This window comes from Mastigoproctus giganteus, chromosome 2 (genome assembly GCF_048544385.1).
Source record: "Mastigoproctus giganteus isolate SK-2022 chromosome 2, ASM4854438v1, whole genome shotgun sequence".
Classification (NCBI taxonomy): Eukaryota; Metazoa; Arthropoda; class Arachnida; order Uropygi; family Thelyphonidae; genus Mastigoproctus; species Mastigoproctus giganteus.
Window position 1 is genome coordinate 199,914,659 of NC_143576.1, and position 21,398 is coordinate 199,936,056.

Sequence of the window (21,398 nt, forward strand, 5' to 3'; positions counted from 1 at the left end):
CCTGCCTAACCTCCTTTGTGAATTGATTACAGACTAGTTTATACCTGCCATAGGCTTCTGTGTCACCTGATACTTTATATGCATCCCATACATTCTTCTTCTCTGCCATGAGCCTCATTAATTCATCTGACATCCATTTAGGCCTAAACCTTGAACAGTATTTCTTAGTTGGAATGAAAAGCATAGTAGCCACCAAAATTAAGTCCCTGAAGGCTTCCCATTTAGAATTCAACATTGGTAACATCATCAGTTGAACTCATTGTACAGAATTTAAAAACTCTCTGAGATCTCTGTAGTCACCTTTACGAAAGCAAAAGCCCTTCCTTTTAGCCTTGATGGTAGTTACATCTTTAAGTAATTCCCACATCAGTACATTGTGATCACTGTCACCCAGTGGTTTCTTTATCTGCAAATTCTTAATGCATGAATAATCACTACTGATAATCAGATCAAGAGTATTACTCCCCCTTTTTGCCTCTTGAACATGTTGCTGTAGAAAACAGTTAACCAATAAATCCAGAAAAGTCTTGCTAGTGTGCGAGTGGCCAAACTACAAGTTCCAGTCAATATCCGGAAAGTTAAAATCCCCCATTATAAGACATTCTGATTTACTGGCCCACTCTATTTCTCTGCTCAATTGCTCATTATACTCATCAGATTCATTAGGCCTATAACAAACACACCTACTCAAATTTTTCCTTTCCCAGTGCTTATTTCACACCAAACAGACTTAACACTGCATTGTCCACTAACATCAATTGGATGCACTTCCTTAGATTTTATGTGTTTCTTAACTAACAGCATAACCCCTCCTCGCTTCGTCTCCTGTCTGTACACATTGTACTCCCCAAATTCAATTCTGCGCTGCTTATATCTATGTGACACCACGTCTCTGATATCTCAACAATATCTGCCTTTGATGTCTTGACTAGTAGATTTGCTCATCAAATTTATTAACTATATTCCTAGCATTGGTGTATGTGCAAGTATATTTGAGGTATTGCTCAAAACATCAAAGGCAGATATTGTGGGGATTTCAGAGACGTGGTGTCACACAGATATAAGGAATGCAGAACTGGAATTTGGGGAGTACAATGTCTACAGAAAGGATAGACAGGATAGGAAGGGAGGAGGGGTTATGCTATTAGTTAAGAAATACATAAAATCCAAGGAAGTGAAGCCAGTCGACATCGCTGGACAGTGCAGTGTCGAGTCAGTTTGGTGTGACATAAGCATTGGGAGATCAAAATTGAGAGTAGGAGTGTGCTATAGGCCTAATGACTCTGATGAGTACAATGAACAACTGTATGGAGAAATAGACTGGGCCAGTAAATCAGATTTTCTAATATTGGGGGATTTTAACTTCCCAGATATTAACTGGAATTTGTGGCTTGGTCACTCGCACATCTGCAAGACTTTTGTGGAATTAACAGGATGATTGTTTTCAACAACAACACGTTAGAGAGGCAATCAGAGAGAGTAATAGTCTTGATCTGGTTATCAGCAGTGATAATTCAGGCATTAAAAATTTGCAGATAAAGGAACTAGTAAGTAGTAGTAATCACAGTGTACTAATGTGGGATTTACTTAAAGACAAAACTGCCATCAAGGGTAAAGGGAAGGGTTTTTGCTATCATAGAGGAGACTACAGTGGTCTCAGACAGTTTTTAAATTCTATACAGTAGGACCAACTGATGATGTTACCAACAGCAAATTCAAAATGGGAAGCATTCAAAGAACTTATCTTGGAAGCTACTAGGCTTTACATACCAACTAAGAAATATTGTTCAAGGTTTAGGCCTAAGTGGATGTCAGATGAACTAATGAGACATATGGCAGAGAATAAAAATGCATGGGATACATACAAATTAACACGTGACACAGAAGCCTATGATAGATACAAGTTGATCTGTAACCAAGTTACAAAGGAGGTTTGGCAGGCGAAGGCAGATTACGAGATATCTTTGGCAAGGGATGCAAAGAAAAACAGCAAAGAGTTCTTTACTTATGTAAACTCTAGAAGGAAGGAGATGAATCAGATTGGTGCACTTGATATCGATGAGTCAACTGTTGATGATCCTGCTCAGGTAGCTAACAAACTAAATGAATATTTTGCATCGACATTCACACATGAGGTGTTATTCAGCGAGGGGAATGCCAGAGATGTATTCAACTCTGGCAGTAAGCTAGAGAATCTTGTAATAACTGAGAGTAAATTGGAGGAGAAATTGTTGAAGATAAACACAAGAAAGGCACCTGGGGTGGATGGGATCTATCCAGTTATATTAAAGGAGACAGCAAAGGAAGTAAGCAAACCCTTAGCCATAATTATGAGAGCTTCCTTGGACTCAGGGGAAGTACCCATGGACTGGAGATGTGCAAATGTGACCCCAATTCACAAAGGAGGATCAAAGGGCGACACAAGTAATTATAGACCTGTTAGTTTAACTTCTGTTCCCGGAAAATTAATGGAGGCACTTGTTAAAGAAGCACTGCAGGATCATCTAGACAAGACTTCAGTTATAGCTTGGACACAGCATGGTTTTGTTAGGGGAAGTCTTGCCTGACCAATTTGATTGGATACTATGTAAAAAAAAAAAGTAAAGTGCAGCCATTATCAACCCACCGGAAGGTGGAAGCCTCCTCAACAATTCATGCTGAGGGAAGTGGACCATAATCTGCCACGCTGGTCCAGTGCAGGTTGGCAGATCGACCGTATTCAGCAGTCAGGGGCTTGAACCCCGGTCTACTCAAAGAGCACGGATACTATGATGCAGTCGCAAAAGAGCTGGAAACTTTGATATTATATACTTGGATCTTAGAAAGGCTTTTGATACTGTTGCACATGGAAGACTGCTGCACAAATTGGAGCAGTGTGGCATTGGAGGCAAATTGCTGCTATGGATAAAGGGATGGTTGAGGGGAAGAAGACAGAGAGTGGTAATCAATGGACACTGCTCATCGTTGACTAATGTTATTAGTGGAGTCCCTCAGGGTTCAATATTGGTTCCATTATTGTTTTCTGTATTTATAAATGATAGTTTGCAGATGATATGAAGGTTGGCAGGGTTGTCAAGGACACTATGCTACTGCAACAGGATCTGGAAAGGTTGAGCAGATGGGCTGAGAGGTGGCAAATAAAGTTTAACATTGACAAATGTAAAGTACTACATATGGGAAACAGCAACCCCAGAGCAACGTATCAACTCTGTGGTACTACAGTGACAGTGGTAGAGAATGAAAGGGACCTGAGGGGTAGTTGTGCAGGCAGATATGAAGTACTCTGAGCAGTGCAGATGGGCTGCAATAGTAGCTCATGGTGTATTGTCAATGATATATAGGAATTTTTCTAGCAGGCATAAGGAGGTGAATATTCCCTTGTATAAGGCAATGGTCAGGGCACACCTAGAGTACTGTATACAGGTCTGGGGGCCTCATTTGAAGAAGGATGTAGAGATGCTGGAACGAGTACAGAGAAGGGCAACAAGATTAGTGAAGGGAACAAAGGGGTGCTCTTACAAAGAAAGGCTTAAGTTTTGCAAATTACAGTGTCTGGAGACTAGGCACCAGCGAGGTGATCTGATCTGATAGTGGTGTATAAAGCCTTGAATGGTTTGAGCATGCTCAATGCTGATGGGATTCTTCCTCTTGCTCGGAATAATCACCTGAGAGGGCATAAATTCAAATTGAGGAAAGACAGATGTAGGATAGACGTGAGGAAATTTGCCTTTAGCCAGCGGGGTGTTTGGTTGGTGGAACAGACTTTTATCCCTTGTCGTGGAAGTTGATAGCCTAAATAAGTTTAAGGCTCAGCTGGACAGGTATTTCAAATGAACAGAGGGGTGAAGTGGAAGTGGGTTTTTTTTTTTTTTTTTTGGCTGATGCTGCATAAGCTTGCTTTCTTGCATCAAATGCCTCTACTAATGCTAATGCTAATATATGCAGCTGTTCCTACTCTTAGTTACCCTAACACAGCCCATGTATTTACTTGTTCCACTATGACTCCCAGCAGTCCTGGAAATCTCCATTATTACCTTGCTTTCCAGGATGTTGCTCATTCTAATAGAAACAGTGCAAAAATCACTTTTGCCTCTGCCTATGGCCACTGTTAATCTTTTAGTCTGTGTATCTCCCCCAAGATAGCAGTTTTCCGACCCACCTAACACTGCCTCGAAAGCATCAGCAGATATTCCTGCACCCTTTCTATTTAAGTGTACCCCATTCCTGTAGAAGCAGTCTCTCCTGTCAACAAGCACAGACCAGACTGAAAAAAAATCCTACCCATTGAGCATAATCTCTCCAGGGCCGAATTGATCGATTGATCTCTCATCTGAGTAGTATTACAAAGTTATCTCTGAGTAGTAGCAAATGATACAAGAAAGTAAATTTATAAAGCATCAGCCACAAAAAAAAAAAAAAAAGACTTCCCACATCACCTGTCTGTCCCCTCCTATAATTTGTCTAATTCTTCAATGAATTTATTCAAACTATCCACTTCTTCAACAACAGATGGAAGTTTCTTCAAACAATCAACCACCTGATGAGTGAAAGCATACTTCCACACAAAGCCCAGGGACTCACATCTGGTGAGTATGGGCTTGGCACACCCAGGGTCCTGAGCTGGATATCACCATTCTTCTGTTTCTTGGTGATTCCCTTCTACTTCTCTCTCTTTCTGGGTAACTCTGAAATTTTTTTTTTTTTTAGCTGGTGCAGCATAAGCCTCAGGCTTCCTTGCACTATATGGCTAGTAATAATAATAATAATCTATCTCGAAACCAACCCTCCTCAATTTCAATTTATGCTCCCTCATGTGTGTAGTGTGAGAAAGAGGAAAAATGTCATATGTCATCATCATTGAAATTGTTCAATCCATTCAAAGCCTTAAACACCTCAAACATATCACCTTGTAGGTGCCTAGTCTCCAAATGCTGAAATTTGCAGAATTGAAACTTTCTTGGTAATTTTGTTCCCTTCACTAATCTCATGACCCTTCTCTGCAACCCTTCCAGCAGATCGACATCCTTCCTAAAATGAGGCCAGACCTGTATGCTGTACTCAAGATATGGCCTAACCATTGCTTTGTACTGTTGGATAATCACCTCTTTATCCCTGCTAGCTAAGTTCCAGTATATCATTGACAAAACCCCCATGAGATGTCCTAGCAACTTGTCTGCACTGCTCACAGAACTTCATATCTGACTGGACAATTACCCCAGATCGTTTTCATTTTTCACTAAGCTGAGTGGAGTACCACACAGTTGGTACATTAATCTGGGATTGCTGTGTACATTTCATACCAACTAAGAAATACCATTCAAGGTTTAGGCCTACATGGATGTCAGATGAAATAACGAGACTCGTGGCAGAGAAAAAAAAAAGCGTGGTATGCATATAAATTATCAGGAGACACAGAAGTCTGTGGTAGATATAAGCTATTCTGTAATCAAGTCACGAAGGAGGTTAGCTAAGCAAAGACAAATTACAAGAAATCTTTGGCAAAGAATGCAAATAAAAAACAGCAGACTTCTTTATTTATGTAAACTCTAGAAAGAGGGGGGATGAATCAGATTGGTCCACTTAATAGCAATGGTTTAACTGTCGATGATTCTGCTCAGGTAGCTGACAAACTGAATGAGTATTTTGCATCTACGTTCACACATGAGGAATTCTGTGGGGAAGTGCAGCAAAGAAGCTTATCAAACTCTAACAGGGAGCTTAATGATTTTGTAATAACTGAGAACACAGTGGAGGAGAAATTGTTGAAATGAAATATAATAAAGGCACCTGAGGTGGATGGGATCTATCCAGTTATATTAAAGAAGGCAGCAAAGGAAGTAAGCAAACACTTAGCTATGATTATGAGAGCTTTCTTGGACTCAGGAGTGGTCCCCATGGACTGGAGATGTCCAAATGTATCTCCAATTCACAAAGGGGATCAAAAGATAACATGAGTAATTACGGTAATTACAGACCTGTTAGTTTAACTTCTGTTCCGGGGAAAATAGGAGTCCTAACCATACTGGTTAAAGAAGCACTGCAGGACCATCTGGACAAGACTGCAGTTATAGTTTAGACACAGAATGGGTTTGTTAAGGGGAACGCTTGTCTGACCAATTTGATTGGATACTATGATGTGGTCACAAAGAACTGAATGCAAAAAATTATTTTGATGTCATATACTTGGATTTTAGGAAAGCTTTTGATTGTGTTGCATGTGGCAGACTACTGTATAAATTGGAGCAGTATGGCATTAAGGGCAAGTTGCTGATATGGATAAAGGGATGGTTGAGTGGGAGAAGACAGAGAGCGGTAATCAATGGACACTGCTCTTCATGGACTAATGTTATTAGTGGAGTCTCCTAGGGTTCAGTGTTGGGCACATTTTTGTTTTCTGTATTTATCAATGATATTGATGAAGGTATATCAGGCTTAATTCCCAAGTTTTCAGATGATATGAAGGCTGGCAGGGTTGTTAATGACAATAAATGACAGTACATTACTGCAATAGGATCTAGAAAAGTTGAGCAGATGGACTGAGGGGTGGCAACTGAAGTTTAACATTGACAAAACAGAAAGTACTGCATATGTGTAGAAGTACCAACTATGTGGTACTATACTCAGGATAGTGGAGATTGAAAAAGACCTGGGGTAATTGTGCTGTCAGATATGAAGTTTTCTGAGCAGTGCAAACAGGCTGCAAGAGTAGCTCATGGGGGGTCTTGTAAATGATATACAGGAATTTTGCTAGCAGAGAGGTGATAATCTCCTTGTATAAGGCAATGGGTCAAGCCACACCTCGAGTACTGGATATAGGTCTGGGGGCCTCATTTAAGAAGTATATAGAGCTGCTAGAATGAGTACTGAGAAGGGCAACAAGGTTGGTGAGAGGAACAAAGGGTTTCTTTTACCAAGAAAGGCTTAAGTTTTACAAATTGCAGCATCTGGAGACTAGGCATCTGCGAGGCGATCTGATTGACATGTATAAGACCTCGAATAGTTTAAGCAAGCTCAATGCTGACGGGATGCTTCCACTTGCTCAGATTATACACCTGAAGGGATATAAATTCAAATTGAGGAAAGACAATTGTAGAACAGATGTGTGGAAATTTTCCTTTAGCCAGTGCTTAGTTCATTGTTGTAACAAACTTACATCTGTTGTTGTAGAAGTAGACAGCAGAAAATTCCAGACAAACGTTTGGAGTGAATGGATGGGTGAAATGGGAAGGAGTTTTTTTTTTTTTTTTTTGGCTGATGCTGTATAAGCTTGCTTTCTTGCATCATATGTCTCTATTAATGCTAATGCTAATTTGTCAATGTTTTCTAAGTGTTTTCAATTCAAAGTTGAAGTCCATCTTCATTCATCCCTCCAACCATTTTTGTGTACATGAACAAATATTCAAGGAAAAATGTAAGCACTGACATTGTTTTTCTTTCGAAAATTACCATTATTTTTAACTTTGTTCCATCTGCCATGCACATTAATATGACAGTAAACCATGTTTTCTTGTGTTTTCTTCACAAACACTGTGCCGGCTCCTTTTGAATTCACAATTCGGTTCCCATACTATGTCAAAATTCATGGGAGTTTCATCCATATTCCCAATGTTCGGCAATCAAAAATTGGGACCATTTGTTCCAATTTTCAAACTTATCAAAAATACTGTTCTGGAGACTAAAAAAAAAAAAAAAAAAAAAAAAAAAAAGGTTTTGAAATAAAATTTTTGAAGAAAACTTTCCTAAAAATTTTTTTTTTTCCTTTGAAAAAAACTTTCCATTGCTTTCGAGCAATTATTGTAAGTGTAAATTTAAATTTAATTTAGACATCATTAATACTAATATTCATCTACACAATGCCTTTCTCTGAGCATTTTTGTACATGCAGCAAGCACAACTAGAAATGCACATGGCTGGAAGTTTTATGTGTCATTTATATAGCGACCATGATGGTAGGTGTGACCCTAAGGAATAAAGAGATGATTATCTAGTGCTAAGAATTGATACAGTAGTTCATGTGAAAAAAAACTTTTATTCCTATTTTAGTGGTCAGGAGCGGGAGTGCAGTAGCACACTCTTTGAGTAGACCGGGGTTCAAGCCCCTGACTGCTAAATACAGTCAATCTGCCAAACCACACTGGAGCAGCATAGCAGATTATAGTCCATTTCTCTCAGCATGAACTGTTCAGGAGTCTTCCATCCTGCAGTGGGTTGATAATGGCTGCAGTTTACCTTTTTTTTTTCTTTTTTTTTTACCCACATTTTAATGTGTGAGCTTTTGAAGTTTTATAATTGTTTAAAGGAAAGAGCTTCCTGGCCTTTTCACATAAAATAGAGAAATACAATTTACCATATAAAATATTAATACTGGTTATGGAAAAATATTACATACAGAAATTATACAATAGAGAAAAAATAAGTTAATGCACAATTCTCCAAAAATTTTACAATCAGACAGGTCCGGAATAGGTATCCTGAATTTAAAAATGGTATATGCTGTTTGGCTCGATTAAACCATAAACAAGTAAATGCAAAGTGTGTAAATCAATAAATACATTGATTTACACACTTTGCAATAAATATATTTCCATAATTCTAAACCAAAAATACAATTTTTGGTTTAGAGTTATGGACATAAGAGACAAGGGGGGATTAAAGACCAAATAAAAACATGAGCTCTGTTAGGGTAACTAAGTTTAAGAATAGGTGCATGTATACTTTCAAGTTCACCAATGCTAGGAGTATAGTAAATAAATTTGATGAATTTGAGGTGTTGGTCAAACCATCAAAGGCAGATATTGCTGGGATATAAAGATTTATAACTGTGTGGTGTCACAAAGTTATAAAAAATGCAGAATTGGAATTTTTTTTTTTTTTTTTTTTTTCTGTTTATACTCCGGCATGACAACCATGTCAGTAGAGTTTACAATAAATCGTCAATACAAATATTTATTGTATTTAGTAGTCACGGGCTTGTATCCCGGTCCACTCAAGGAACACGTGCTATGCACTCTCACTCCTGACCTCTGGGCTACGTCAGGAGTACAATGAGTACAGGAAGGACACACAGGAAAGAAAGTGAGATGGGATTATGCTGTTAGTTAAGAAGTGCATCCAGTTGACATAGATGGTCAGTAAAACGTTGATTCAGTTTGGTGTGACATAAGCACTGGGAAAAATGAGCAAAAATGAGAGTAGGAGTGTATTATTGGCCTAATGACTCTGATGAGTACAATTAGCATTAGCATTAGTAGAGGCATTTGATGCAAGAAAGCAAGCTTATGCAGCATCAGCCAAAAAAAAAAAAAAAAAACCCACTTCCACTTCACCCCTCTGTTCGTTCAAAATACCTGTCCAGCTGAGCCTTAAACTTATTTAGGCTATCAACCTCCACTACAAGGGATGGAAGTCTGTTCCACCAACCAACCACCCGCTGGCTAAAGGCAAATTTCCGCACGTCTATCCTACATCTGTCTTTCCTCAATTTGAATTTATGCCCTCTCAGGTGATTATTCTGAGCTAGAGGAAGAATCCCATCAGCATTGAGCATGCTCAAACCATTCAAGGCTTTATACACCTCTATCAGATCACCTCGCTGGTGCCTAGTCTCCAGACACAGTAATTTGCAAAACTTAAGCCTTTCTTCGTAAGAGCACCCCTTTGTTCCATTCACTAATCTTATTGCCCTTCTCTGTACTCGTTCCAGCAGCTCTACATCCTTCTTGAAATGAAGCCTCCAGACCTGTATACAGTACTCTAGGTGTGGCCTGACCATTGCCTTATACAAGGGAATAATCACCTCCTTATCCCTGCTGGAAAAATTCCTGTATATCATTGACAATACTCCATGAGCTACTCTTGCAGCCCATCTGCACTGCTCAGAGAACTTCATATCTGCCTGCACAACCACCCCCAAGTCCCTTTCATTCTCTACCACTGTCAGTGTAGTACCACAGAGTTGATACTTGCTCTGGGGTTGCTGTTTCCCCATGTGTAGTACTTTACATTTGTCAATGTTAAACTTCATTTGCCACCTCTCAGCCCATCTGCTCAACCTTTCCAGATCCTGTTGCAGCAGCATAGTGCCAGTAGTGTCCTTGACAACCCTGCCAACCTTTGTATCGTCTGCAAACTTGGACATTAAGCTTGATATACCATCATCAATATCATTTATAAATACAGAAAACAATAATGGACCCAACACTGAGCCCTGAGGGACTCCACTAATAACATTTAGTCCACGACGAGTGTTACACTGCTCCAATTTGTGCAGCAGTCTTCCATGTGCAACAGTATCAAAAGCCTTTCTAAGATCCAAGTATATAATATCAAAGCTATTCCCTGCATCCAGTTCTTTTGTGACTGCATCATAGTATCCAATCAAATTGGTCAGGCAAGACTTCCCCTTAACAAAACCATGCTGTGTCCGAGCTATAACTGAAGTCTTGTCTAAATGATCCTGCAGTGCTTCTTTAACCAGTGCCTCCATTAATTTTCCTGGAACAGAAGTTAAGCTCACAGGTCTATAATTACTTGTGTCAGCCTTTGATCCTCCTTTGTGAATTGGGATCACATTTGCACATCTCCAGTCTATGGATACCTCCCCTGAGTCCAAGGAAGCTCTCATAATTATGGCTAAGTGTTTGCTTGCTTACTTTGTTTCCTCCTTTAATATAACTGGATAGATCCCATCCACCCCTTTCTTGTGTTTATCTTCAACAGTTTCTCCTCCACTTTACTCTCAGTTATTTCAAGATTCTGTAGCTTACTGCTAGAGTTGAATACACCTCTCGCTGAATAACCCCTCATGTGTGAATGTTGATGCAAAATATTCATTTAGTTTGTTAGCTACCTGAGCAGGATCATCAAGAGTTGACCCATCAATATCAAGTGGACCAATCTGATTCATCCCCTTCCTTCTAGAGTTTACATAAGTAAAGAACTCTTTGCTGTTTTTCTTTGCATCCCTTGCCAAGGATTTCTCGTAATCTGCCTTCGCCTGCCTAACCTCCTTTGTAACTTGGTTGCATATCAACTTGTATCTATCATAGGCTTCTGTGTCATGTGTTAATTTGTACGTATCCCATGCATTTTTCTTCTCTGCCATATGCCTCATTAGTTCATCTGACATCCATTTTGGCCTAAACCTTGAACAATATTTCTTAGTTGGTATGTAAAGCCTAGTAGCTTCCAAGATAAGTTCTTTGAATGCTTCCCATTTTGAATTTGCTTTTGGTAACAATATCAGTTGGTCCCACTGTATAGAATTTAAATACTGTCTCAGTCCATCGTAGTTGCCTTTACGAAAGCAATAACCCTTCCCTTTACCCCTAATGGTAGTTACCTCTTTGAGTAAATCCCACTTCAGCACACTGTGATCACTGCCACCTAGTGGTTCATTTACCTGCAGATTCTTAATGCATGAAGAATCACTACTGATAATCAAATCAAGAGTATTACTCCGTCTAGTTGCCTCCCGAACATGCTGATGTAGAAAACAATCATCCAATAAATCCACAAAAGCCCTGCTAGTGTGTGAGTGACCAGCCCCCAAATTCCAGTCAATATCTGGGAAATTAAAATCTCCCATTATAAGACTCTCTGATTTACTGGCTCACTCTATTTCCCTGTACAGTTTCTTATTATACTCATCAGAGTCATTAGGCCTATAGCACACTCCTACTCTCAATTTTGATCTCCCAATGCTTATGTCACACCAAACTGACTCAACACTGCACTGTCCAGCGATGTCGACTGGCTTCACTGCCTTGGTTTTTATGTGTTTCTTAACTAATAGCATAACCCCTCCCTCCTTCCTATCCTGTCTATCCTTTCTGTAGACGTTGTACTCCCCAAATTGCAGTTCTGCATCCCTTATATCTGTGTGACACCACGTCTCTGATATCCCAACAATATCTGCCTTTGATGTTTTGAGCAATACCTCAAATTCATCAAATTTATTTACTAAACTCCTAGCATTGGTGTACATGCAAGTATACCTGCACCTGTTTCTATTCTTAGCTACCCTAACACAACCCATGTGTTTACGTGTACCGCAATGGCTCCCCGCAGTCTCTGAAATATCATGCATCTTGTTTTTCAGGCTTCTGCTCATTCTAATAGAAGCAGTACAAGAATCTCTTTCACCTCTGCCAGTGGCTACTGTCAATCTATTGGTCTTTTTCTCCCCCCCAAGCTAGCAGTTTTCCGACCCACCTAACACTGCCTCGATAGCATCAGCAAATATTCTTGCACCCTTTCTATTTAAGTGTATCCCATCCCTGTAGAAGCAATCTCTCCTGTTAACAAGTACAGTCCAGGCTGAAAAAAATTCTACCCCTTGAGCCTTGCACAATCTTTCCAGGGCCGAATTGATCGACAAGGCTCTCATCATATACTCCCTCCTATCGTGTCTGGGCAGAATTGCAGACACTTTCAATTTCAACCCTAATTCTCGGCTTTTGTATGGAAAAACAACTGTATGGAGAAATAGACTGGGCCAGTAAATCAGATTTTCTAATATTGGGGGATTTTAACTTCCCAGATATTAACTGGAATTTGTGGCTTGGTCACTCGAACATCAGGCAAGACTTTTGTGGAATTACCAGGATGATTGTTTTCAACAACAACACGTTAGAGAGGCAACCAGAGAGAGTAATAGTCTTGATCTGATTATCTGCAGTGATAATTCATGCATTAAAAATTTGCAGATAAAGGAACTAGTAAGTAGTAGTAATCACAGTGTACTAATGTGAGATTTACTTAAAGACAAAACTGCCATCAAGGGTAAAGGGAAGGGTTTTTGCTATCATAGAGGAGACTACAGTGGTCTCAGACAGTTTTTAAATTCTATATAGTGGGACCAACTGATGATGTTACTAACAGCACATTCTAAATGGGAAGCATTCAAGGAAGTAATTGTGGAAGCTACTAGGCTTTTCATACCGATTAAGAAACACTGTTCAAGGTTTAGGCCTAAATGGATGTCAGATGAACCAATGAGACTCGTGGCAGAGAAGAAATGCATGGGATGCATATTAATTATCAGGTGACACAGAAGGCTATGGTAGATATAAGCTAATCTGTAATCAAGTCACAAAGGAGGTTAGGCAAGTGAAGGCAGATTACGAGAAATCTTTTGCAAAGGATGCTAAGAAAAACAGCAAGAACTTGTTTAGTTATAAAAACTCTAGAAGGAAGAGGATGAATAAAGATTGTTCCCCTTGATATAAATGGTTCAAGTGTTGATAATCCTGCTGAGATAGATGACAATTTGAATGAGTATTTTGTATCTACATTCACTCATGAGGAGTTATTAAAGAAGGAGAATGCCAGAAGTTTATCAAACAGGGTGCTTAATGATTTTCTAATAACTAAGAGCAAAGTGGAGGAGAAATTGTTGAAGTTAAATATAAGAAAGACACCTGGGGTGGACAGGATCTATCCAGTTATATTAAAGGAGGCAGCAAAGGTAGGTAGTAAATAAACCCTTAGCCATAATTATGAGAGCATCTTTGAACTCAGGGGAAGTCCCCACGGACTAGAGATGTGCAAATGTATTGCTCATTCACAAAGGGGGATCTAAGGTTGACACAAGTAATTAGAGACCAGTTAGTTTAACTTCTGTTCCGGGTAAAATAATGGAGTCACTGGTTAAAGATGCATTGCAGGATCATCTAGACAAGACTGCAGTAATAATTCAGACACAGCATGGGTTTGTTAATGGAAAGTCTTGTCTGACAAATCTGATTGGATACTATGATGTGGTTACAAAGGAACTGGATGCAAAAAAATAATTATTATATTATATACTTTACTTGGATTTCAGGAAAGCTTTTGACATTGTTGCGCATGGAAAACTACTGTACAAACTGGAGCAGTATGGTATTAAGGGCAAGTTGCTACAATGGATAAAAGGTTGGTTGAGTGGGAGAAGACAGAGAGTGGTAATCAATGGATGCTGTGCTTCAAAGACTAATGTTATCAGCAGACGCGGCCCCAGGTCTATCAGCACTCTGTGGAGATCTTTTGGTGCGCCCTCTCTGACTTGAAATTTACAGCAAATCAGTGAATTTTTAGGGTATTTTGCAGAAATTTACAAAATACAGTGGATTCCGGTTATTTGGGCCACCGGTTAATCGGGGCAGCCTTTTATTTGGGGCAAATCTTAAAAACAGAAACCAATCGAGAAAATAGCCAGGGTTTACTTCGCTTAATTGGGACAGCATGCCGTTTAATCGAGGCAGGAAACCGCAGCACTGGAGATTACTCTACGATTGTCTCCGACGGTACCACGTGGTTCGGTCGAAATTCTGGAGGTCACAACCATAAAACAATGAAAACAATTTGCAGTCACCTGTTTATTGGGATTTTCTGTTAGTGAATTCTATCATAAACGGACAGTAAACTCGATCTTACTGAATTTGTGATAATACCGACAGCTGGATTTCTGTGAGATATTATGGTGAAATATGTTTACACTTCCATGAAATCTTCAATCATATAAAAAAATTAATTTTCAGATCTTCTCTTCTTCCTATTTTTAAAGCTTTGTTACTCCGTTCTCACTTGCACGTATTGTGTTACTTGCAATTTGTGTGTGCCGTGTTCTTTGTTATTGATTGCTTATCTTTTTACTGTTTTAAATTTTAACCCCCCTCACAAATGTCAGTGAACAGAAATGTCAACTAGTTCGTATGTACTTATTACAGTACGTATTAATTATTCGGATTATCATGTATATTCTTCCGATTTCCGCGTATCATTTAATTTTTTAATTGGTAAGGTAATAAAAGGTAAATTTGTGCTTGTCAGTGAACAGAAATGTCAACTAGTTCGTATGTACTTATTACAGTACGTATTAATTATTCGGATTATCATGTATATTCTTCCGATTTCCGCGTATCATTTAATTTTTTAATTGGTAAGGTAATAAAAGGTAAATTTGTGCTTAATATATCTTTGATTTTATAGCCTGTGGATAATATTCCTCCTATTTTCACTAATTAGAATCGCTGTTTAATAGAATTAAAATTCGATTCACAAACGTGATCACAATGACAGGCGCTTATTGCACATCATATAGTGAGCAGTACTTTACTATGTTGAGTTCGTTGTAACGTGATTTGATTGTACAGTGAACCAATTGTAAAGGGGGGGTAGAACATTGTATTTTTAACTATTTACGTGAAACTTCGGATAATTGGGGCAGCCGCTTAATCGGGCCAAAATGCACTAGTCCCGATATGTCCCAAATAACCGGAATGGACTGTATCATCAGACAAGTCCAGAATAGGTATCCTAAATTTAAAAGTGGTATATATTGTCTGGCTGGATTTTTGCTACCCTGTTCAGGAGAACCTCTTGATCATGCCTTAAGCTAACTGTGATTATTAGTGGAGTTCCCCAGGGTTCGGTGTTGGGCACACTGTTGTTTTGTATATTTATTAATGATATTGATGAAGATATATCAGGCTTAATGTCGAACTTTGCAGATGATACAAAGATTGGCTGGGTTGTTAATGACAGTAATGGCAATGTGCTACTGCAACAGGATCTAGAAAAGTTTTACAAAATATCATCAGACAAGTCCAGAATAGATATGTTGGTTGGTTGGCTGGATTAAACCATAAACACGAAAATGCAAAGTGTGTAAATCAATAAATATATTGATTTACACACTTTGCAATAAATATATTTTCATCATTCTAAACCCAAAAATACAATTTTTGGTTTAGAATTATGGTAATAAAACACAAAGAATAATACTATAACACAACTTTATCAAAAAACAAGCACTTAATTGCAAAGAAAATGCACAGAACTTTGACATTTTCAGAAGATAATCATGAACATAAAGATTCATATATCAACATAGTATATTACACCTATGCAAATGTGTGGTGACCAGAAAAGGAAATCCTCTTGAAACACTGGACATGTTGGAACTTTCAGTGTAATGAATAAAAGTTTATTATTTAACAGTGTTTATTCCTTGTCTCAGCATTCAATAGATACCATATGATATGTCTGCATATAAAGAATTCACATGAAGATATTCTTATAAATTAATTATAGCTTGTAAGAATACTTATGAAAATAAAAATACTTTACTGAAAAAATCAAAATTAAAAAAAATCCACACTCACATTTGAACACCAGTGAAAATTTTCATCTCTCATCAATACTCTATCTCTTAGTTTTTGTTGAAAAAGATCATGAATTTCAGGTTCGACTAAGTTTTTTAACTATAAAAAAAACAAAAATTGTAAAAATGTGTACATATTTATATTTATGGTTTATATAAATAAAATAATTTGAATCAGAAAAATATACTGTATAAGAACACATAAAATATTCAATTTTTATATTCCTCCTAAAACACATTAGTAATCCTTAGTAATGTTCTGTATTGGCTTATAATCAAAGAATAATATAAGATGTAGCATGCCTATTATAATATACACTGAGTGATCACTGAATTATGACCACCCTTATGAAAATTGAATGCGACCCATTGACCACGTGAGGTACGAGAGTGTGCAGTTAGTTGACCTATGTAGCATAGATAAGGTGCCAGCGGTTCAGTAGGTAGTAAAATTCTGAGCGTGATGGGTAAAAGGAAGGATTTATCGGACTTTGATAAAGGACAGATTGTGGGAGCTTGACGAGCTGGTGCCTCGATTTCCCAAACGGCTGAACTGGCAGGGTGCTCGAGAACCGCCGTAGTTAAAGTGTACCAGGACTGCCATCAAAATGGTCAAACAACAACCCGATGGCAAAACTGCAAAGGTCAGTGAAAGGTTGAAGTTAGAGGTGAGCGCTGGGGCCGACGACTCGTACAGGTTAATAGGCGCGGCACTGTTGAAGAGTTGACTACCCAATACAACATGGGCCAACCTGGAACAATATCTGGCATGACCATGTGTTGCATGCTCGCACGTATGGGCTATACCAGCAGACAGCCCCTACGGCATCCTCTCCTAACCAAAGTTCATCGGCATAAAAGACTCACCTGGTGCAAAGAGAATGCAAGTTGGATGTTAGAAGACTGGAAGAAGGTGTGCTGGTCGGATGAGTCACATTATTTACTCCACACCGTGGATGGTCATGTATAGATTTGGCACCAAACATGAGGCTCTTGATCCCTCATGGAGGTATCAAAATTGAAGGCCGGTGGAGGCGGTTGTATGGTGTGGAGTATGTTTCACTGGGAGGAACTTGGTCCCCTTGGTGCATGTGGAACAATGTATCACTGGTCTCCGTTATTGTCAACTCCTTGCTGACTGTGTACACCCCACTGTTACACTTTTTCCTGGGTGCCTCCGTAGCCAGGTGGGAAGGAGCAGCAGTGTGTAGCATATGCTTCTTGATTAGACCGGGGTTAGAGTCCGTCACCACCAAATACGGAGGATGCGGAAAGGTCAGGGAATGATCACCACATATCCTGGAGCAATATGGCCTTAGCTGCTAATGTTCCTTAAAAAAAAAAAAAAAAAAAAAAAAACTTTTTCCTGAATGGTGATGGTGTCTTCTAAGATGGCAATGCACTGAGATATCAGGCACTTATTCAGGAATGGTTTTAGGAACCCAGTTCTGACTTCAAGCATATCGATTGGCCTCCGAACTCCCCCGATATCAATCCCATAGAGCACTTGTGGGACACTATGGAAAAGCATATCAGGTATCTGGATACACCAATCACCTCCATACCTGCATTGCTGGCTGCATTACACACAGCTTGGTTGGCCATACCTCCCGAATGCTTCCGACATCTTGTTGAATAAATGCTATGTTGGATAGCTGCTGTACTGAGGACAAAAGGAGGACCTACGAAGTATTAGGTAGGTGGTCATAATTCAGTAATCACTCAGTGTATAATACATCAAAATAATAATAATATTTTAACATATAACTATCATATCAACACAAAAACACTGCTATTCATATAATAACTTAGTATAATTAGTGATCATCAATTTTTGTTATCTATTTTGATTTTTGCATTGAATTAAATTTTCTATTTTTAATACATATCAGTATTATCTATTCTCCACAAAAGTTGCACATCTATCCTAAATGCTCGTTTTTTTTTGTTTTTTTTTTTGTTTTTTTTCTTGCATTGACAAGTGACCCTGTGCACCACTTTTCTAGTATCACTCAGTGGGGCAGTAGTTTTTCCTAAGAAACGTTTTTTTTTTGGTTTGTTCCACTTGTCGTGTATTTTAACATTCTAGACAATATGGTATGGATAATGTCCAAATGACAATTCTCAAACTCATCTCATTGTTTCCTATTGTAGTGAAAAGATTTTCTATAATCTTACAATTATCTTAACCCCATACAAGGTGTGGGGTCTAGGAGAATCCAGAGATTTTTTTTCAACAGGAAAAAATTATTAAAAGGAATGTTCAAATCAGTGGGTAAAATTTATTCATTTTACCATACAGAACAATTCTTTTTTTCTTCATTCCATCTAATAATTGGTTATCTTTAACCTTCACTAGGTTAAAGAAGTAAACCAATTTCACATTGATTTATTAGAAATATTTTGCCCCTGGTTAAGGGTTAATCTAAGCAATAGTTAAATAATAAATTATTCCCCTCCCCAAAAAAAACTTTCTAAGGGGAAACATACAAACAGGGGTCAAAACATGTAGTCACTCCTATTACTATCTGTATATTTAACTTTAAGCATATTAATTAAACAACTGAAAACCAATGCACTGAAGCAGGGCTGGCACGATCGAGCGGTTGCCTCGAACAGGGCACCAAAATTTAGGAGGTACAAAATACCCTGAAAATTTACTGATTTGTTGTAAATTTCAAGTCAGAGAGGATGCACCAAAAAATCTTGCACAGGGTGCTGATAGACCTGGGGCCACTTCTGCACTGCAGTATAAAATATTGGAAAATGATGCAAAAAAAAAACAATTCTATACAGCATTAGTTAAAAAAAAATAAAACAAAGAAAGAAAAAACCTTCCCAAATCACCTCAAGATTTGTCTAATTCTTTCTTCAATTTATTAAAACTACCCATTCCTACCATACTAGATGGAAGCTTGCTCCAATAATTAACTACCAGCTGGCTGAAAGAAAATTTCAGCACATCTATCTGCAACCACCCTCCTCAGTTTAAACTTGTGCCCTTTCATGTGTGTTGTCTGAGCTAGAGTAAGGATGTCATCAACATTTAGCTTACTCAGTCTTGAAAGCCTTAAACACTGCAATCAGATCTCCTCAGAGGTGCTATTTCCAGATGCTGCAATATAAAGAATATATAGAACTGAAGTCTTTCATGGTAAGAGTACCCTCTTCTTTCCCTTCACTGATCCATCTCCTTAGCATCCATTCCTACAGATCCACATCATTCCTAAAATTAAACTTCCAGGCCTGTATGGAGTAAGGCCATATATTGAGTATAACTCAATATATGGTCTTGAGTATAACTCAATATATGGCCTTAGCTTAAATAATTACTTCCTTATTCCTGCTAAAAAAAATCCTGTATATCATTGACAAAACCCCCATGAGCTGTCCTAGCAGCCAGACTGCACTACTCAGAGAACTTCAGCTCAGGTCCTTTTTTTTTCTCTACTACCTTTAGTGTATTGTCACACAATTGGTACATTAATCTGGGATTAATACTACCCACATGCAGTCCCTTATATTTGTTAATGTTAAACTTCTTAAACTGCACTTCTCTGCCCATCTGCCTAATTTTTCTAAATCTTGTTTTAGTAGGACACTCTGATTACTGTCATTGACCATCCTGGAAACCTTTGTATCATCTGCAAACTTAAAGATTAAACCTGATGTGCCTCCATCAATATCAATAAATATTATTAATATATCAATATAAATAAATACAGAAAACAATAATGGGCTCAGCAGTGAACCGTGGAGGACTTCACTAATAATATTAGTACAAGAAGAGCAATGCTCAATGATAATCACTCTCCATTTTCTTCTCATTCAACCATCTCCTATTCCACATAGTAACTTGACCCTAATACCATGCTGTTCCAATTTGTATAGCAGTCTTTCATGTGGAACATTATGAAAAGTTTTTCTGGTATATAATGTCAAAATAATTTTTTTTCTTTCCAGTTCCTTTGTTATTGCATCATAGTATCCAATCAGATTGATTAGACAAGATCACACTGATTAGACAAGATCACACTGATCAAACAAATCCATAGATCAAACAAAAACCTCTTAGCAAATCCATGTATTCCTGTATTCGGTAATACATGTATCACTGTATTCCTGTATAGATGGTCCTCCATTACCTCTTTAACCAGTAACTATTATTTTCTCTGGTACAGAAGTCAAGATGACAGGTCTGCAATTACTTCACCTTTGATACCCCCCATCCTTTTTTTTTTATGAAAACCCCAAACACAAGAGATATTAGAACCTATAGTACTTAGTACCATGTGTGGGTTGGAGGTTGAGAAGACAAAAGAAGATATTTGTTGACAATAGACTTGAACTTCTGTAGACTGTAATTTTCAGGAAATATGTATGAAGGTTGTTCCAAAAAATGGCAGTTGAACGAGGAAGATGAAAAAATGATTCTGTGAGTTTGAAGTTGGACAGAAAATGGATGTTGGCCAGTGGCAGCATGTGTTCAGACTGTTTTGAAAGAGAGAGCGGGAATTATAGAAGCCAATTCAGAAGAACAGTGCCCATGGAAGTATCTGTAGAAAAGGCATGCAGCAGAAACAGTACGTCTGAGACAGAGAGTGGAGAGACTCTGTTAGAGAGAAGTCATCAATTAACCTAACTGCCCTCTTCTGAATGGAATCTAGAAGCCTGAGAGAGGTTTTAGGGGCACCGCCCCAGATGTGGGAACAATATTCCATGGTAGGGCAGATTTGCAATTTGTACAGAGTGAACAGCTATTTGGAAGAAAAGTAATAGTAAGAGCGAAAGAGCAAAACCAAGTTTTTTAGATGCAGAGGAAGCAATATTTGTAATGTGCTTGGTCAAAGAGAGATTAGAAGTCAGGGTAATCCCCAAGAGAGATTAGAAGTCAGGGTAATCCCCAAGAGAGATTAGAAGTCAGGGTATTCCCCAAGAGAGATTAGAAGTCAGGGTAATCCCCAAAAGAGATATATCATTTTGCCTAGAAATCTGAGTGTCACCAAAGATTAGCATAGGAGCAGAAGAATCCTTTTTGTGAGTGTGAGATATAAGACAAGACTGAGTTTTAGAAGGATTGAAATCAACTAAATTGTCTTTGCCCCACTGGAGAATTACCTGGAAATCGGCATTTAAGGAATTGGTAGCGGATATTCGAGAAGCTGAAGCTGATTGAGCAGGGCAAGGTTTTTCAAAATGGAAAGTGGAATGCAGTGCTGGCAAAACTATAGATAAGATTTCCAGTCAATGGAAG

General features: G+C 38.4%; 1 protein-coding gene across 1 annotated transcript in view; it reads right to left on the reverse strand.

The window, feature by feature from the left end:
• LOC150089906 (uncharacterized) overlaps nt 1-21,398 on the reverse strand; it is a 550,032-nt gene that overhangs the window by 101,003 nt on the left and 427,631 nt on the right. The window contains exon 16 of the mRNA XM_090389700.1: nt 16,146-16,244. Coding sequence (XP_090245826.1) covers nt 16,146-16,244 — 99 coding nt within the window. The remainder of the gene's footprint in view (nt 1-16,145; nt 16,245-21,398) is intronic.